General features: G+C 44.8%; 1 protein-coding gene across 6 annotated transcripts in view; it reads left to right on the forward strand.

The window, feature by feature from the left end:
* GRIP2 (glutamate receptor interacting protein 2) overlaps positions 1-13,610 on the forward strand; it is a 267,142-nt gene that overhangs the window by 183,217 nt on the left and 70,315 nt on the right. Inside the window, exon 1 of one of the 6 annotated variants that reach the window (XM_032120775.1) lies at positions 206-984. The exons of the other annotated variants lie outside the window; for them this stretch is intronic. Within the exon in view, the coding sequence (XP_031976666.1) occupies positions 945-984 (40 nt within the window). The 5' untranslated portion in view covers positions 206-944. Of the gene's footprint in view, positions 1-205; positions 985-13,610 lie in introns of those variants that run through there. 6 annotated transcript variants of the gene reach the window in all.

Raw genomic sequence — 13,610 nt, forward strand, 5'->3', positions numbered from 1 at the left:
ACGGAGGACACAAGACTGCAGCCTCATATTCCCTTACGAGCACCGTGTGCGTGTGTTTGGGAGGCAGTGTAATGCTTTGACAGCAGCTTGACATTGCCTTGAAAGGTGCTGGAGGCTCTGCAAGCACTTGCCAAGAGGGGGTGGGGGAGAGGAAAGTGTGTCAGGCAACACTGCAGTCGCAGCCTCTTCTTGTGCTCAGCCCCGCTGCTGCTGCTGCTGCTGCTGCTGCTGCTGCAACTCGAGGGCTGCTGCCCAAGTTCTGGCGCTGAGCGCGGCGCGGGGGCAGCGCTGCCTCCGCCGCAGCACCACCGGCCCGCCCTCCTCCCGTCTCTTTCTTTATTCCCTCACCCCCCGTCTGAAATGCCCCTGAAAGCCACCGAGGGGCTCGGGCAGGAAGGGGCCAGCACATCTCGACGGGATGATGCCCGCTCTCCGCCGGCGGGGCGCGGGGTGGAATTCCGCCGGGAATGAAGTGCCCGCTCGACATTTGCTGCATCTGCCGGAGCGTCAGGGTTCAGTGGCTGCCTCCCCTTCAACCAGCTGTTCCGGTTAATCACTGCTCTTCCAACTTTTGCTTGGCAATGCCTGATGGCCAGTGGAGCCGAAAGAACTAGCACGGGATTTTCAGGACCTCATAAAAAACCCCCCATACCCTTCATTTTCCTATTACTGCGCAGGACTGGCGACCCGCACGTTAAACAGCCGTGTAAAGATATTTCTTCCTAAAGGATTGCCACATTTCTGAGTCCTCGCAAACTGGAGAGCCCCGGACGATTTGTGTTCGATCTCGCTGCCGGGAAGTGCGGGAGCCGCGTGTGCGCTGCAGCCGCGCTCGGCGGTGGGAGGCAGCCCGGACTGGCTGGGAAGGGATTCCAGCGCAGGCAGGGAGAGAGAGCGGAGCGGCTCTTACAGTTAGTTGAATGATTTGATAGATAACAGCAGACATGCTTTGTGGACTGAAAAAGGATTTGCAGTCAGACTTTGGTGAGTGAGCCTTGTCTGTATTTTTTTTTCCTCCCTTGTCCAGTAGTTTACTTTTGTTTAATCTGATTTTCTTTAAGTATCTTTAATATCATTAACAGTTTCATGTGCTACTTTGAAAGTGGTTTTACAAATCCAAACCGTTGCATGCAAACTTAATTGCTTTGATTTGTGAACTATATCTTTGCTTCTCTGTAAAGAATTTCTCCCTGTGACCACTGGAGAGTACCCTTCAGGCTGCCTTCTCCTTCTCCACCTGGAAGATTGGCACAGGGGCTGTTCTTATGGCACCTCAGATATTGCTGAGCTGTTTTGTCTTTTTAAAAAATAAAATTTAAATGTAGCTCTTTATTTTCCAGGATCAATTCGTGAATGGTCTGGGCATTCAGCAATGGTGAATAGGGTGCTGGGAGGGAAGATGGGGGCAAGGGACTCTGCTCAATGTGGTGGGATCACTGCCATTGCCCCACCTCCTATATAATCTATTACCTTGTCTAATAAATATTTCAGCTCCTTCTAGAAATCTGCCATTTCAGTGAGCTGCTAACTCCTGTTTTAGATACCTGGGGTGAGCAATTCACTATTACTGTAAAGTATAAAAAAAAATGTATTTCATTTCTGCAAAAGAGTAGGTAGACGTGTATAGAAGGACACCTTTACAAAGGGCAGACATCAAATACTGGCACCAGTCTTTCCAGGATGGACGGGGTTTTATATTTCTAACTGAGTGCAATATTCAGGTACTTTGTTGCATGCTGTAGCTTTGCTTGTTGCAGCTGAATGTGCTGCATGGAGCTTGTCTTCAGCTCTGATGCAAGCATTTCTCTTCTGAAAGCAAAGATGTTGGAGTTGGAAATACAGAGGTAATTTATGGTTTCTGAATCATTTTGTACTGCCTGAAGGGATGTAGTGAGACTGACTTTGTCCTCTCCCTGGCATCAAGAAACCCTAAAGCATGAACCTAACTTGAGAAAATTGTTTTCCCTCCCTAAATCTGGGGGTAAAATGAACCAGGTGGAAAGCAGCTTAGCCTGGCTGTGTTGCCTAATCCCATGGATGGTGATTGATGCAATGCCCACCTACTCTACCAGCACAGGAAGAAGCATTTTTGGGGCTTATTTTGAAGCTGCCAGAGACACGTTGATAAGTCCTGATAGGCCGAGGGAGTCTGGGTGTGTGACTTAACAGGGCAGGAATGCACTTGTTCCATGGAAAGATCAAAAGAACTTGGCAGGAGCTCACACTTCTCTTGGGGCTGAGCCAGGAGCAGGGCACTGGCTCAGAGGTGGCTGACACCGACTGTGCTGGAGGGGTCTCCTCGATGCCACCAGCCACAGAGGGCTCTCTTGTGAAGCTTTTGCAACATGTCACCAGAGACACCTGGTGCTTCAAGGTTGCTGTGTTGTTGCAGATGGTGATATTGTCTGGATGCTGGGTGATCAAATGAGAAATTTTCCTGATGTCAGCCCCAAACATTTCTGGAGAATCTTGGGTCAATGTTGTGTTATGTACAAGGGAATGGTGCAGTCACCGGGTGGGTAAGGAGGCCTTTTTTACCCTGGTGTGAGACCCTCACAGCTTATGCATGTGGTGTTCCTGAGGACCAAGCCCATACTTTCATGGGAATGCTTTCTGGAAATCTAGAATGGAAGCAATGAAGGGAATTGCAATCTTATCACTCATTTTAGCATTTTAAGTGGAATAGGTGAAACCAGATGGATTGTTTCAAAGAAGCACCCAAACATTTCAGAAGTGCTTTCTGGGCCCACCACTATTAGGGTATTGGCGATTTTTTTTCTTTCCTTCAGTTGCTCTCAGATTTTTTTGATGGTACTTTTTAATAATAGAGAGATTTTGTCTGACCTTCAGAATGGAAGGGTCAGAAAATGCAAAGTAGCAGTGACGTTTTATGGGAGGTGGGGGGAGTGTTTATCTTGTAGTTAGAGTGAGTGGTTCTGCTGATAGGAGGGTGATAGTGTGTTTCCACAAGAGCGTTTGTAGTCCTGCTATTGGAGGGCTTCCCTGAAATGCTTTATGGCCTCTCTGAAGTCCAGGAACACCTTCTATGTCCTGCTCTAGCAAACTTCACATTCAGCTAGTCCTTACTGCAGGATCATTGCAGGAATGGGCAGAGCAACAGAACGCATTGAATCTCCTTTGTGCTGCTCCAAGTTACCCACAGAGGATCCCATCCCAAACCAGCCCAAGTCAAATGTTAATTGAGGAGAGCACAGATGACCATTTGTCTTTCAGATGTATCCATTTGGGTGACTTCACTATTTTTGATCTTTTTAAAATACAATTTGTATAGAAGGCAAAGGAAGAATAAAGACAGTAGATGAGTGAGGATCTTCAGTACTTTTCTCTTTGGGTTTGTTGTTTGGTTTTAGGTGTGGGGTTTTTTGTTGCCATTAGAAGCCATGCTTTTAGCATGAGATGGATTCTCTGCAGACTAAGGAGAGCAGCATTTCCTGTCCCTTTTTCCAGACTGGCAAACTGCACCCTTTATTGCAGGGTGGGGATGGCCAGAAAAAGAGACCTGTTAATAGATCTCTGCCCCTTCCTGCTCTAGGTTTTTAAGGGATCAGCTCCCCTGTTTTCTCTCTGCTTGCCAAATAAGCAGGGGGAAGAATAGAGAAAAACATGCCTGAAAGGGGTAGAAAACTAATGTGAGGAACTAGAATAAGACAGGAGGAAATCTTCATAGATAAATCTCCTAGGAAGAAAGATTTTATCTTTCTTATTGAAGAATTCATCACAATAGTGCTATTTAATATAACTCCTGCTCATCAGGCTGCTTACGTCACTTGTCAGCTTTGCCTCTGTTGCAGTCAAATGGAAGATTAAGAGAAAAACTAACTGGGGTGTGTGTACCAAGACAAACATCTCTGGGTCTGAATCATTGATCTTAATTTCCTTAAGTCAAAACTGGGCAGAGAGAGTTTGTGCTATTCCTCTGCCCTGAGATAGTATCGGCCATACCTATGATATCATCCATCCACATTGTATTTTAATATATCCAATCTGGAAACATCACATCAGCTCAAATTAATTCAGTAAACTGAGATATTAAGGAAAAGCTTTGATTATTTGCAATTTTGGTGCCTTTGCTTCCTGTCCTAACACAGATGACAGATTACTCCTTTCCCTCTGTGCATCACACTTCTGAATATCTGAAGAGAGTAATAATACTTTTTTTTCTTCTCCTTCTCTTCTTTTTAGCATAGAAAATTCATCTCTCCCCCCAGCCCCAGAAGCTGTGGTCTTGCAGATGTCTGACCAGCCTGCACTGATTCAATCTTCATGAACTCCAGCTGGGCCACATCGTTACTGAGCTGTGGTACCCAAGCCTGGGGACTGCATTCAAGCCAAGGCTTTTATCAGTGCTCAGTAAAATGAAAGGACGATTTTACAGATTTTGTAGACTATACCCACCTTACTTGTACCAGGGTATGAGCTCTTCTTGCATATGACATGGCACTGTGGGTTTACATTTGGTTTGCAGCCCACAGTATCTGAAGAGTCCTTGATGTCACTTCGATAGATTTTCCTCATCCTTCATTCATCAGATTGTTCCTGCCTGGGTCTGGTAGCTTGCATGCCCCTCTACCAAATTGTACATCTGTCTTTTCAAACATGTATGAGTCATTCTGGGTTCAAAATTTACTTCCCAGCCTCGTTCCAGTCCCTCATGCCTGGTAGCTGTCAGTAAACTTAATAAGATCAATCTCTTTGCAACCATCCAGGTCATTTAGTCAAAACTGGGAGCCATACCAGGCTGGTGAAGGGTCCCCACAGAACTTCATTTAATACACCTTTCCCTCCTGATTGTGAACAACTGATGAATTTTCTCAGTGTGTGGTTTTCCAATCAGTTTTGCATACACTTCATAATCATCTGTATCCTGCTTCCCAAACATACTTACAAAAATAGCATGTGAAACAGTGTCAGAAGCGTTTCTAAAATTGAGATATAGCAACTTGCATTTTCTGTCTATCCAGAAATGTTGCTCTCATATGGAAAGCAATTGAGTGGGCATGACTTATTTGTGGTAGATCCAGGTTTGCAGTTAGTCCTCCTCATTTGGTGTTAACAGCTCACACACAGAGAGTCAGCTCCAGGAACTGAAAGAGAGGGTGATGGATTTGTCATTCTCTCGCCCCCACTCTGGTAGCATGTTGTTTTGGTTTGGTTTTTTTAAGCTGAACATTGCTTTATTTGTTCTTCAGCCTTGTGACTGACCCTCCTCCTTAGGGTCTTATGGATACCTGCTGATGGCTTTAGGACTTTGGTGACCAGGTCTATAAAGTTTTGTTGACTAAACTTTTAAGTTTAAATGAGCTGATCTGTGCAGTCAAAATGAATTCTTGCTCTTTTCTAGAGATGACCCATTCCACTGAAATTGCTCTTTGTAGAAGAAAAAAGATGAAAGTAATATCCTACAGCTTTTCATGGCCTATAGAAATGAATTATTTTTTTATTCAGTTTTCCTCCTCTAGTATGGAGGTTACAGAGTTTTCCTCTCAAAAGTTTGTGTTCAAGCACATCTTTTTAGTACAGATTTGTTAAGAGAAGGATGTTTTTCAGTGCAGAGGCCAGAGAGTTTTAATACAAATGTTGGTCCACAGTATCAGTTGAACAACTGCTATAGAGGTTTTCTCTCCAGCATTAACTGTTGGAGTCCAGTTTCCAGCCCAGGCATTAACCTCCCTGCCAGCCTGCTTAAGAAAATCTCATTGCCTCTGCCAAGAGGTGCACTCTGGCTTAGAGTGACCCACAGAAGGGGACTGAGTTTCATGTGGTGTGTTAAGTCTTGCTTTTGGCTTTATGTCCAGGATCATTATTCTTTATAATGTTTTTTCTGTTTTATTAATCCATAGAAGCCAAGGGTAACTGCACTGCCAAAGTGTTTGCATATGTTAGGGCATGTAGGATTTGATTTCTTTTGAAAATGGACTGTTAAAATTGATTGTGTGCGGATGCCAATGTTTATTGCTTGTGACGTTATCCACCTAACTCAAGAGTGGAAATCATGCAACTTTACCCAGAAGGTCAGAAAAAGGTACTGGGCAACTTGGAGGGAAGGACACCTCTGCTTTTGTGTGTAGGCATGTGTAGGTGTTGCAAATAAAAGAAACAATTAAATATAACAAGTAATAATAATCAGAAGGCAGTGCTAATGCAGAGCCAGAGAAAAAAAAAGTAGAGCAAAAATAAATATTTAGCAATGTTCAACAATTGACAATGGAATGCTACCAGGCATAAGAACATTTAAGGCTCTTTTCAGCTGTCAGTTCAGCTACTGCATAATTTTTAGCATGTGAGTAATCCCATCAGGGTAGGCATGGTCTTAAGCCTTGATAGGATGGGGCCCCCAGGTCATTGTACGCCTGTCTATTCAAGGTGGCAGAATTCAGTTTCAAGACAAACGTGCTTGTGTGGGCGTTAGGAGATTCTGAGTCTGTGACAGTCTGACTGCCAGTCTGCTTCTGATTTTTTTTTCTTATAATATTATTATTATTATTATTCTGTTCATAACGAAAAAAAATTACTAAGAGCTTGATGTTCTTAGCTGCCAAGTTTATTAACCTGTGGCTTTACAAATCAGTCTGGTAACTTGAAATGTGCAAAATCACACAGGATGAAGAATTTCTCTCCCTCCATTCCTAACAATTGCCACCCCCGATTTTTTTATTTCAATGGAAGTATTTTTTTTTTTTCCTTTGACCGTGTGTTTTTGTTCAAGGATCTGATAATTACATGCTTGGAGATGATGGCTTTTCATAAGCATCTTTCCCAGCAATTTTCAACTGGAGATGTGGATAAAAATATCTCCCCATTTTTTTATCAGAAATGTTTTCAGTAATGTGCAATTATGAGCTCTGCCTTCATTCAATTCATCCTGGAAGAATTTGCTTCACAGGGAAATTCGTTTTCTAGCTGCTGTAGATGCCAGCATAGTTGGCAGCTGCAGGTTTTGTGGGGAGGAGGGTAAAGAAAGGCCCAAAATGGCCCTGTAAATTATTTAGTGTAGCTGAGAGATGAAGAGATGATCAACTCAATCACTTCTCACAACTGATCTGTTTTGTATTGTGCAGGTTCATGTTAGCAAGGTGGAAGGCACTGTGGTTTTCTTCCCAGCAATGCTCCAACTTCCAGTCTCAATATGTAATGAACACTTGTGTGATTTATCGTAACAAAGCTGTAAGTTAGGAACTGGCTCATGTCTGGGGAGAATAGCAGTGGTGAGAAGGACTGTGGAGCAGTTTCAAAGAGTATAAACATGCTTTTGTCCTGGAAGGCAAGAACTTGTGCTGTAAGAGTATGATCTGGCTCCCTGCTGCCAGGTGTGTGGATGAAAACAGGATTTGTTGCATTCTTCTGCTTCATTGCATCTTCCTCTTCCCCAAAGGAGGGATGTAGGTCCTTGATCTGGTGCGTGCTTCTGTTTTGGAGGTCATGTGCCAAGTTGTTTGCAGAGATTGAGTAAACTAACTTGTTTGAGATTCCAAGTAATTCTTCCCTCCCAGCTTCTGTCCCTCCTCAGAGCCCTATCAGTACCTGGGGAGCCCAGAGGTCCAGCACACTCAGTCCCTGCCCTGTGAGAGCTCTCAACTGAGGCTGAGGGTGGGATGGTGCAGCTCCAGACAGCTGCTTTTCCAGCCAAATAGTCAAGCTACAGCATGGATCTGCTCCTCGGTCTTTGAGCAACCACATGCATGACCATGCAAATGATGAGGGTCTGAGTCAAACCTCCAGCAGTCCCCAGTGTTGTCCCACCAGCCCACATAGTGGAGTTGTCCCAGCAATAAATCTGCTTCTCCATAAGATTTCAGTGGCGATCCCCTCCTTTCCCCTTGTGGGCATGATAGCTGATCCGTACAGGGTCCTTACTGCAGTGAATCGTTCACCCTGAAATGTGAGGGATGTGACCTGCTCCTGTCCCGGTGATTTACAGAGGATAATTTCTTTATGGAATATGGTGCCATTTGGGTAGGATTAAACTCTTGGCATCAGATGAAGGTATATGTTTTGCTAAGGGTTTTTTTCAATAATGTAATGAATTTCCCATGCAACCCACTGTGTAAACAGATCCTGTTCCTTCCTGCCATGAGATGCTGTGCTCTGCTGCTTCTGCTGCTAGAATGCCTCCAACCTGCAGCCCAGCAGTCCCCAGGAGCAGGGGGGATCTTGGGGCACCATCTCTGCAGGTTCATCCTCAGCTGACGCCTCTGCAGCAGTGAAACCATGCAGGGGAATCAGAGGGATGTGAGTTTGAGGTAGGAATGGACTACATGGCATCCTGGGATAGAGCCACAGAGATATGCCTGGAATCAGTGGGAAGATGCTCAGGTGTGTACAGATCTGGATCAGACAGCCCAGGTGACAAACCTTGTACCTGTGGAGTTAAAATCAGGGTGAGGTTAGGAGAGCTCAGAGACAGAGGGTACATCACTCATTGCTTCCTATTTTCCTCCAAAGCCAGGTGTCACTCTGTGGTCCATTGCTCCCTTGCCTGTTCTTGCTGTGCAGCATGTGGATCTTTTCCCTGCCATTCCCTGCTCCTTGCTGCTGTAGCCAGACCATGGGAGGTGATTGCTGCCATCAGGGTGGTCGCAAATATCACCCAGCTCCAGGCTGGCTGCAGAGACAGTCGAGAGATAGGTGCCATGATTTGTGAGGCTGGGCAAGAGGCTTGAGAAAACAGAGAAAATTTTATTATTAATTATAATAGTAACTTCAAAAAAGAATCAAAGAAACTCCTCTTCCCTCTTGTATTTCAATTTATCCCCAATCTTCTCACTCAAGTGAGCTTGGCAGAGGGGCCCCATCACTTTGAGGGGGGGATAAGCATTCACTTTGTGGGAACTGGAAAACAAAACATTTGGAAACTGTGGTGGAGGCGGGCGAACAGAGCTCCACTGGCTTTCCCTCCTTTTGAAAGGACCCTTTATCATCAGCAGCTGACTCCAGCAGCACCATGAGCTATAATAGGCAATTACCTCCTAGAAGATTTGTGTGACACTGTGTTTTATAAGCAAACAGTCATGTGTGTTTAGTCATTAAATGGACCTGCTGTATCTGACGTTCAGGGAGACAATCTCTTCCCTCTCATCTCCCTGAGCACACGCTTAGCTCTCTTGCACCGCTGTGGACCCACAGACATCCATACTTGTGCAAAATTTGTGGAAATGTATCATCAGCAGCTGCCTTTGGTTCTGGCATGCAGTGGCAAGAGGTAAACTCTGGGCAATATTTGTTCTCAGAGAATCCAGACTCCATCTGGGGGTTAGAGAGGTGGGAAAGGGAGGCACCTGGTGTGGGGATGTCCCCCCATAATCCTGAAGACCCTTGATGAGGTGAGGAGCTGGGTGGGCACTTGCACAGCACCCTGCCAAGGGCTTGCATCCAAGTGGTTGCAGTGCTCCCCAGACTTCCCTGGACTTGGAAAGTAGTCAGGTTTAGTATTCATAGTTAATTTTAGATATACCTGCGCGTGCTGCTCTTCCACACATCCATTACACACGCAACAGAACCTGCTGGTTTTAATTTTTATTAGCACGAGTGCCTTGCTGAATCAAAATTAAGTGGGTATTTGGAAGCATAATGTGAAGCATTACATTTAATGGTCTGTGCTCCTGCCTGGAGAAAGGCTGTCATATGCATTTTCCCTCTTCCCAAGACTCTGCAGTCTTTAGCTACACCTGAACTTTCCTGACTTCATTGGTACTTCCTGTCGTCTGGAGGCTGTAAAACTCCCAGCTGCAACCTTTCAGGTGCGTGTTGCATCTTTTCAGACATGTGGCCTTATTCTGGTATAAACCTGCCTGGCCTCGGGTTGTGGTACGTGGGGAGAGGGCAGGTTTGGGGTGCAGGTGGAGCTGTGCTGCTGGAGCTGCGCTGCTGGAGCTGCTCAACCCAGCCCCGGAGAGCTCCTGCGCCTCTGCGCTTCCCATCCAGGTGCCCTCCCTTGTTCAGAGGGGAGCAGCTCTCTGCCTAGGGCAATGCAAAACTGACTTTTCCTCAGTCCTAGGCATGAGTCTGCCACGAGCCAGTCCCTCTGGCGTTTGTGATGGTCGGGAGAGCTTGGACTCTCACCAAATTGCAAGTGCTGTTTTAACCAGTGTTCCTGTTTCCCAACCTGTGGCTCCTTGTGGCTGGCACCTTGCTCCTGGCTAATCCTTTGATTGGCATGGTTTTGGATTTTAAAAAAGCCCAAGGGAAAATTAACCTACAGAACTACGGGGCTTGAATTCTGCACAGAGCAGGATTTCCATGTGAAAATCCCAAGGTGGTCTCTGCTTACAGGTACTCACAAGAAGTGTTTTTATGACTCTTTCAGAGGGTCACAGAGCAGAACTTGCAGCAACTTGTTCTGAATTTCACCAGGAGTTTCCATGTCTTTTGTGAATTCTTGTGCTGGCTGAAGTTGAGACTGGGTTCTCCACCTGCTTCGCATCAGCTGTGTGATGTAAAACACAGCAGTTTGCATGAAGGCAGCCATAGAAAACAGCTGGAATACATTAATAACTCTGCTGGAGTGGGGTCTCATCCACCTTTTATACTAAACAGATGTTTGCTTTCATCCCAGTGGTGCTCTGCTGATCTTTGACATCCGCCTGTTTGGAGGATGGGATGTTGGCAGAGCCTGAAGCTAAGTCAAGGCTTGATGGGAAGCAAGAAGTGGGCAAACACAGGAGCCGAGCTTGTTGGAAGCAAGATTTAATGGGCAATTCAGACAAATTTTCAACAGCTAGTTTGATGAGGGCAGGCTGCACCAGTTCCAACATCAAATAACTTGGAGCTTTGAAACTTCCATATTTCATCTTGTTGTCCTGCTAAATCTGATATTCCCTGACTCTTTGATTTCTCTTCTTCTCCCTCCTTCCTTTCATTTTAAGTGAGGCTCTTGCTTAAACTTTCTTTAGTCTTTTAGCTATAAGCTTATTCCATCTCTCACACAGCTCCTGTGAATCCTCCTGACACAGTCTAGGATAGAAGCAGCATGTACATGGGCCATTGCATAATAGATGGTTTGTGTGTCAGAGTCTAAAATCTACATATGTTTAGATCAGTCATGAAGTGGGAACATCTGTATGTACTCATAATGTTTTTTACCACATGAATGAATAATCCAACTCCCACGATTTGGTATTTACTTTTTTTGAAACGTTGCTACTTAGCTGAACACTGTGAGGGAGAATCACATTTATGGGAATTAAGTCTTAGTAGGGTTTAGCGGAGCTTCGTGGATAAGCTGGAAACAAGTCTAAATGGGGTGCCAGAAATCTTTCTTTTAAAATAGTTAATGCTGTCTGGAACTTCTTCCTTATTTTTTGACTCCCACTGGTTTTTAAGCACTTTGCATCAAAATGCAGTGCAAATCTGGGATAAAGCACCTGATTTGCCACCTACTGCATTGAATGTCTTCCCCTATGATGTCACCTTCCTGCAGTACCAGCTCTCTTTGCAGTGCTAAAAGAGGTTCCCAAACGGTGGAGGCTGCACTGTGAGCTGGGAGCTCCCGCTGGGGGATCACCCCATTGCTGGCAAACCTGGCTATGAGATGCCTTGGTGCACTGACGCATGGGATGATGCAAAAAGCTGTTGGAGATAGGTTTCACCTAAATCTATTTGCTTGCTTCACACCTTGATCCCTGGCTTATGCTTTTATTAAATGTTACTGCACTGAAGTGAATCTCTTCTGTTGCCTGATTTGCCTGTTTTTTTTCTTTTGCTGTTTTTGTTTTCCTGTGGTTTGCACAGATTTTCTTATTGCTGTGGGCACTGAGATTGATGCATACCACACATGGACCCGTATCAATCTCAGCCACCTCTTGAACTAGCACAGTAAATCTCCTTGATTTGAGCCTTCATTTAATTTTCTGTGCCTTTCCCCTGAATCAGAGCAGGCTTGTAACTGGGAGCAGAGAGAGGGTGCTAACCTGGACATGTGGCCAGGTGACCTTCCTTGAAAAAGCCCTGCTGGGCTCTCCTTGCCCACCCCTTGTTATATCTTGCTGGGACAAGCGTTGCTTATGTCAGACTGATGAGAACAGCAGGGAAGCAGGATGTGATTTGCTGTTGGCTTTTCCCAACTCATCTAAGGAGTTATGTTTTCTAAAAGATTTCCTTAAGCTTGGTTTTCCTCTCTTCAGTTGCTCTCCACATGGACTGCTGTAAGTTTACAGGTGCTAAAATTTTGCATGTGCTCTTTGGGGCACATAATTTACTTTTGTAACAAGGACTCTCTTTAAAGTATTATAGAAATACAACAAAAAAAGGCATTACAACTACAGTTAAGTCCCTCTGCATAAAGTATTACCAGGCTGAATGTTGGCACTATGTCTTTTTGCCACCTCATCTTCCCTGTCTGTTGAATCCAATGGTTTTTCCTTTGCTTTGTCTACTGCCTGTCACAAGAGATTTGCTCTTGACAATTTACCTGCTAAACTGGGAAAAATTGTCTGTAGCAAAGCCCAGAATTAAAAACTGTTGTCTCAAGCCTCTAATTTACAAACTCAAAGATATCCAATGATAGTTTTCATTACTCCTGCTTTTATTTCAGAACTCATGCTCTATCTCTTTACTTCCTATCCACGTATATATTGGAAGTGGGTATTCCAGTTTTCCTCTGTTTGAGATTAAACATCTTTTCACCAGAAAAAGGTAGCTCAGGGAACCCTGTCAGTGATTGCTTTTTGTCTCTGCTGCAGTAGTACCGATGTATCCTTCTGCTTCATTTGAGGTGGGCTCTCAAGGTTTGAGCTGGTCAAAACTGCCGAAAAGACTTATTATGGGCAAAAATTATCCTTTCACTGAACTGTGATATTTCTTTTCAGCCAATTTAATCCCAAATGGTGCCTTCACCTGTTTTGTTTTGGTTTTTTTAAAGACTGGATTGTGAATGAGCCATTCAAAATCTAGTCTCACTCCCTGCGTAATACAGGTCAAAGAGCTTCCTTCCTGTGAACCATCCTCTGAATTGCCTAAGGGGTGCCAAATGCTTTTGGGAAAGATGTCCATCCATCATGACAAGACATTCTGTAACACAATATCCGGGCAGTTAATTCTTTGCATGCAGTGGAAAGAGAGGACATGCACGTGTTTCAACACCTAGGATGCATCTATAGCTTTTCTTCTCAAATTCTGGCTGTCTACCTCTGCCCAGAAGAGTTCTGTGCACTCCTGCCAGGCTCACTCACCAGACCAGACTGCCTTCTCCCTTCTCTTCAGTACAGCACTACCTTGTACTTCTTAAACTCCTTTGCTCCCTGGAAAGTTAACAGGCTCTTGATTTAGCAGTTCTTTTGTAAGATCTTGGAGGATGAAAGACAACAGGTACCGTTTTTAAAGGAATCATAATAGGGATCAAAAGAGTTTGTGAAAAGCAGAATAGGTGCAAGAATTTACTATCACTATGACTGCAGCAAATTGATCTCCATTTCAAAAGATGGAAGTCCTGATTTCTGCCTGTTCTGTCACCCCCAAGCTGTTGATTTATGCTTCATGTTCCCACCCAGGCTGTGCATGAGGGTGCCCAGTTCTTGGCACTGCCAATGGCTCTTGAGTCCTGTCTTCCCACCTCCTCCCTGGACCCCTGTGAGTCCAACTCCAGCATTAGGTAA

Source organism: Corvus moneduloides, chromosome 11, assembly GCF_009650955.1.
Source record: "Corvus moneduloides isolate bCorMon1 chromosome 11, bCorMon1.pri, whole genome shotgun sequence".
NCBI lineage: Eukaryota > Metazoa > Chordata > Aves > Passeriformes > Corvidae > Corvus > Corvus moneduloides.